The 6,000-nt window shown below is 38.0% G+C and overlaps 1 protein-coding gene across 1 annotated transcript; it reads right to left on the reverse strand.

Annotated features, from left to right (window-relative positions):
* Window positions 1-1,890: 1,890 nt before the first annotated feature.
* On the reverse strand, window positions 1,891-3,186 carry LOC145105163 (dormancy-associated protein homolog 4-like). The gene is made up of 3 exons (XM_079042298.1): window positions 2,632-3,186; window positions 2,433-2,526; window positions 1,891-2,344 (listed from the first exon to the last, which is right to left on the reverse strand). The coding sequence occupies exons 1-3, from the start codon at window positions 2,876-2,878 to the stop codon at window positions 2,317-2,319; spliced, it is 369 nt and encodes a 122-aa protein (XP_078898424.1). The 5' UTR covers window positions 2,879-3,186; the 3' UTR covers window positions 1,891-2,316.
* Window positions 3,187-6,000: the final 2,814 nt, after the last annotated feature.

The raw sequence follows: 6,000 nt of genomic DNA on the forward strand, positions 1-6,000 counted from the left end.
CAGGTATGAAAGAAACCCTTCCTCTTCAGAAGGAGGGATCGCTTAATTCTCTATCTTAGTCCTAAACCTAATTCTCTCATACAACCACTAACTAGACCGTCGGAGCTTCGTTCCGGTACCACCTCCCGGACGATGATTGACGTCGGTTCTTTCTTTGTTGTGATTCTCAGGCTTAACACAAACGAAGCCATTCCTAGACGGCGTTAAGCTCGGAGCACATATCACAACAATGGACATGATAAAGCTTTCAATTACACTTACCCATCTGTTCGAACAAGCCCTGAACTTTTTCTCTGGATTATCCTCCCTTCTAAATGTCCAAATTCGTGAAGGGCTTCCACATCCACATTGATTTGCATCGTCAAATATCGTCTTTGTAGATCTTGAGTTGGATATCAACGATTAAGAGGAAGAAGAAGAAGAAGTAGTCATTATAAGAGATCAAATACAGACGTCGTTTGTTTTTCTCTTCTCCAAGCGCTAAATCGATATATAAAGGGCAATTCTAATATGTTTATTCCATATCATTAAATATAATGTCATGTTATTTGTCAACTAATTGTAGACCTAATGAATCTGATTGCCTCTAATGAGAATTGAACAAAAGCATAAGTTCGCTGGATTTTTCTGAACAGACAAAACATGATTGAGATTTTTTGAACGGTTTCGAAACTTCTTTGGTCTTACAAGTCGTTTTCCCGATATTTAATTCAACGTCATAACCAATGTCATTTGTTGATTTTCATTAGCTGGTTGACCCTAATAAGAATTGAACAAAAATTTAAGTTAGTTGGGTTTTTTAGACAAAATGTTAAGTTCGTTAGATTTTCTTCAACAGACAAAACATAATTGGGTTTGTTAGATTTTCTTGAACAGACCGGGTTTTTTTAAGGGTTTGAAAACTTAGTTGTACCAAGTCATTTTCCATATTATATAATATATATGTACATGGTTTTGACCGCCCAAAAGATACTGCCTATATATTTGTGCATGAATGACACATCAATCGATCTTTGCGTCAACGGACTAAGGAAGCCAGTTCATTCATCTAGCTTCTTCTCGACTTCCATCAATGGCGTCCCTTTTTACAACTTCAGTCACCCATCTTCCATCTAGGCTCACTTCCACCCAATTCACCATGGTAATATATATGTCCATAGACATAGTCTCCGTAATTTTCTGGGTATGAAACAAAATAACCATAGTAATTGTTTCTGAATTCTGATGCAGGGTGGACAGAAAGTCGTGATCTTCAAATCACAAAGAAGATCATTGCAGATCTCCCACTGATTCAAGACCACATTTTCATGCTCAGCCGTAAGAATTTAATCACGTTCAAGTGCTCCGTTCAATCTTCACTGTAATTGTAGCAAATTCTACATCGTTATCTTATGTTCTACAGGCTGAACCAGAGACTCTGAAGATAGTGCAGACCACCATTGCCAAGCAATTGTCAATCGATGACGATGAGACTACTGTTGCCCCAGCAACCAAATTCGTTGATCTTGGTGCAGATTCCCTTGACACCGTAAGTTTTTTTTTTCCTTAAGTTTTCTTATGATGATGATGATGATGATTATTATCATGGAAGTATGGTTGCTTATTTTATTGATTCGTTCAAACAGGTTGAGATTTTAATGGCTTTGGAAGAACAGTTTGGTGTGTCGATCGGAGAAAGTGGAGCTGAGAACATCTCCACAGTTCAAGACGCTGCTGACCAAATTCAGAAAGTAAAAGCAGCTGATGCTTAATTAACATAATTTCGTTGGAATTTTCTGATTATTTTTCTGGGTGTCCATCTAGACCTCCCAAATAAATGCAGTTAGTTCAAATCTTAAAAATTAAAATGTCACAAGTTAATTAATAACAGATATCGAATCTCATGGTTAATTATCATACAAAGATGGAAGCTTCATTGACATTATCAAAATTGTAATATTTTACAAGATCACATCGGAGGTGTTCAAGAACCATGTCCAGTAGATGCCTGGATCATCTATCTACGTGAAACAAAATAATAACATAAAAAGATCCAAACATAAGCAGCTAGAAGCTATATGGTTTTCGTCTTTCTAAAACTTGAAGCAGCAATGTCTCCATTGATCTGCAACTTCTGAAGCATCTCATCTTATTAAATACTACTATACTACATTACCTTACGCCACATATATTATACAAATCACGGGCTGCATATTATACACAGATGTTATTTTTATATATGTCTGTATAAATACATATATATACATATACACATATACACACACAAAATTGAAAGATGTTACTGAGAACGCATTGGTCGTCTGATTGGGTCTTCATTTAACGATCCAAAGAACTCAAAACGATCCTAACCAAAATTAACGTTTTTTTCGTAAACATAGTAACGATTAAAGGTATTTGTAATAAAAGAAATCAGAGAGAGAAAGAGAACAAACCAATCATAACCAGTAGGACTTTTGGACTCCCTACGGGCTTCGGTAGTAGATTTCCTCCGTGTTAATTTCCTGAAATCCCCGCCGGGCGACGTCGCTGAACACCGTTAATTAATTTCCAAACACACACACACAAATTATATGTCGACGTCGTCGATCGTATGTATGTTTAAGAATTAAGAAGAAGTGTATAATGAACTACCTGAGAAAGGGGAACCAGCAGCGCTGGATCCAGCCGGAGACGACGGGGTAGAAGGGGAAGACGAGAGGCTGTTGGTCCGGAGAATAGTGATGCTGCGGGATACGGGTGTGGTTTCGTCGGCGTGTGCGGCGGAGGGAGGAATGTTTGAACGGGAGAGGAGAGAGTTATATCTGCGAAGCTTGCTGAGGCCGGAGTCGGAGGTAGAGCCGGAGAGGGCGTCGTCCCAGAGGTTACGAAAGAAACCCATGATTGTTATTAGTAATAATAATAGTGGCTAATTAATTAATTAAAAAACTAGTTGTTAATTTCGTTTCTTTCCTGTAACAACCGGAATTAGGTGGGTTAAGCAAAAAAAAAAAATAAGTCCGGCGGTGGCGCCACCCGAATGCGACTGTTACGAATAGAAGGAGAAGCGTTAACTTATTGAAACAAAAACTGGAGGAGAAGTTCTTACGCGAGTAATTGGGAGTCATGGGGGATTTATATAGGTTTGATGATGAGATTTGATGGTGGCCGTTGGATTTGCTAGGTGTGTAGATAATATCGCAGGGATTAACGAATGAAAAGCAAACCCACCAAATGGCCCATGCTCACTTGCTCAGGCTGTGATAGTTGTCACTCCTTTGTGTATGCACGTGGATAGGCAGATGAGTCATGTCCACCTCTTTCATTAATGTTGAGTTTTTAATTAAACATATCGAAAGATTTCGTATATAACCTGGAGCTTGCAAAAATCGATTCAACCCGTCAATCCAACCCAAACCCAACCCAAAATTAACGAGTTGGGTTGAGATTTTCAACTCATTTAAGTTAAATGGGTCAACCTGTCTAACCCATTTAATTAAAGAGGTTGGGTTGGATAAAAGTTATCAACCCGTTTTCAACCCACCAACCCATTTAACTTTAATATATGTTTAATTTAATATTATTTGAATATTATCATGTATTAATCGAAGTATTAATTTATAAATAAAAATGTTGTATTATTATTTGTGTTTTAAAAAAAATGTAATCTTAATTCCCATCTTTTCTCTTATCTCCAAAAATACTAGTCACTCTCCAAAATCTCTTTGAAATTAATATTTTTTATGTTATTTGATCAATTTATTCAAATTTGTAAATTGTAATTGTGTTTTTGTTATACTTTGAAATTTTATTTATGTTTGAAACTGATTTATAGTATAATCTTTAGTTAATGTATATAATTATTTGATTATAAATAAGTAAACCTAAGTTTAACTCATTTATTTAATATGTTGGATCGATAAATACATAAATTGGTCAACCCGCTGGTAACTCATTTATCTATAAGGTTAGGTTGGGTTGGAAATATCAACTCATTTAAATAAATAGGTTGGGTTGGGTTGATATCTTCAACCCAATTAATAAATGGGTTGAACCCGAACCCAACCCAGGTCGACGCATTGTCAGCTCTAATATAACTTTGCTAAATATTTAAATATCGTATTTGTCCGGTCTAAATTCTAAATATCGGATTTGTCATTCTTAATGTTTTTTAATATCATATATACCAAATCTATTTTTTTTATAATTTTTATTAATTTATAATTCTTTTTCATAATCTTAAATCACTATAATTAAAAAAACATTTTAAATGGACAATATTGCCCTTAATTCTAAATTTCAATACAATACAACATATCACGTTTTATTAATTACAAAATTCCGCTTTTTGTTAATTACGATTTACGATTGCATGCTTCTTCCCAATAGAGGCGTAAATCCCCTTCATTCTTCACACTTTTCCCATTCTTTCTTCTCTCTACACTCTTTTCTAACCTCCCCCCCCCCAAAGCCTAGGGTACCCCCTAGCACTAGAAGGAAGCCCCAGTGCTCCCGAAGGCTCCGAGAAAAAGAGATTTTCGGCTCGGAAACGCTGATTCAGCGAAATCCAGTTTTTGATAAAACCCGCTGTAAATGAACTACGCCTACACTATTTTTAATATAACTTTTATTTGAATATAATAATGTTATTAGGACCTTATAATAAATAATTGGGCTATTATTATGAGTTATATAAGTGTCGTTATAATATATTTTTTAACCACTCGCGGTACGGGGAATCTGGTTTATAGGGCCGCATAGGGTTGTTGGATTTCAGAAGTGCTATATTCCAAAATGGTCCTGCCCTCCGGTGTTTTATGTGTAACACCCCGAATTCAGAAGACCTTGAAAGGGAAGAAAACCTCAAAATGAGGAAGCGACTCGTCGAGTAGATGGAGTGACTCGACGAGTAGGATCGCGAATTGGGTCGCAGGTTAAGTGACCTACTCGACGAGTCAGAAGACTGACTCGGCGAGTTGGTCAGGTTTGGGGAAAACCCTAAATGCGGGCCTTGTACCCTATTTAAAGAACATTATAACATTCCCTCAGCCTCCTTACTACCCCTCAAGTCCAGAACGAAAACCCTAGAGCCTCCCTTAAGTTGTGAGTCATTTTGAGAGTTTTGGAGCATTCTTGAAGCTTGGAGGAACAAGTAGAAGGTTGGAGGTTCAAGGAGGAAGAAGTAGATCCAGAAGATTCATTCCATTAGCTGCTCATTTTGGTAATCAAGTTCCCTCCTTGACTTCTAGTTTGATAGATCTCTTTATAACCCTATTTATGAAGTTTATAGACCAAGAATGATTTCTTGTGGGATTTGGACGTCCCCAAGATAGATCCTTTCAGATCTGGGAATATTTAGAGTAGTAAAGGCATAAAGGTGGAAGCTTTATGCCAATAGAACTCCCCATGCAAAGTTTAAGTGGTTATTATGGCCTTTTGAGCAAAAAGGGCAATGCAAGGGTGCAAAGGTAGCAGCTTTATGTGATGTCCCGACTCTAGGAGGCCAGATCTGGGTCTTGGATGCCTTGAGCTTGTATGAAATCGTCTAATTAGTGTTGGACATAGAGAGACTCGGCGAGTCAGTTGTGGCACTCGGCGAGTCTGGCCAGTTCTTGCCCCAAAACCCTTCTGTTAAGGGTATGAGTTGAGATTGGAAAGGGACTCAGCCAGTCTGAGTCCATAATGGTCATGAAGTTCATCGTACTCGACGAGTTCAAGGAAGAACTCGGCGAGTCTAAGGCAATCTCCTTAGTTATGAATATGGACTCGACGAGTTGCTCATACAACTCGGCGAGTCACAGACTAGACACATTCATATGTGGATGATGAACTCGACGAGTTCAAGGATGAACTCGACGAGTCGGTTGAAGATGGCCCCGATATATGGTTGAAGGAGGACCCATCGAGTTCTTGCTAGACTCGACGAGTTGAGTCGAGGGATGTATTGGGTTGTAGGGGTATGGACTCGACGAGTTGGTAGACCAACTCGGCGAGTCAGGTCAACTGGATGTTGACTTTGACCGT

The sequence above is a fragment of the Lactuca virosa genome, chromosome 1 (genome assembly GCF_052849685.1).
Source record: "Lactuca virosa cultivar CGN04683 chromosome 1, Lactuca_virosa_CGN04683_v6, whole genome shotgun sequence".
In the NCBI taxonomy this organism is placed as follows: Eukaryota; Viridiplantae; Streptophyta; class Magnoliopsida; order Asterales; family Asteraceae; genus Lactuca; species Lactuca virosa.

Bases quoted from the DNA above. Each gene is read 5' to 3' on its own strand.
- LOC145105163 (XM_079042298.1), bottom strand. From the start codon at position 2,878: ATGGGTTTCTTTCGTAACCTCTGGGACGACGCCCTCTCCGGCTCTACC. The intron at 2,527-2,631 runs GTAGTTCATTAT...AACGGTGTTCAG, and splicing joins TGCTGGTTCCCCTTTCTCAG to CGACGTCGCCCGGCGGGGAT. The intron at 2,345-2,432 runs GTTTGTTCTCTT...AATTTTGGTTAG, and splicing joins AGTCCTACTGGTTATGATTG to GATCGTTTTGAGTTCTTTGG.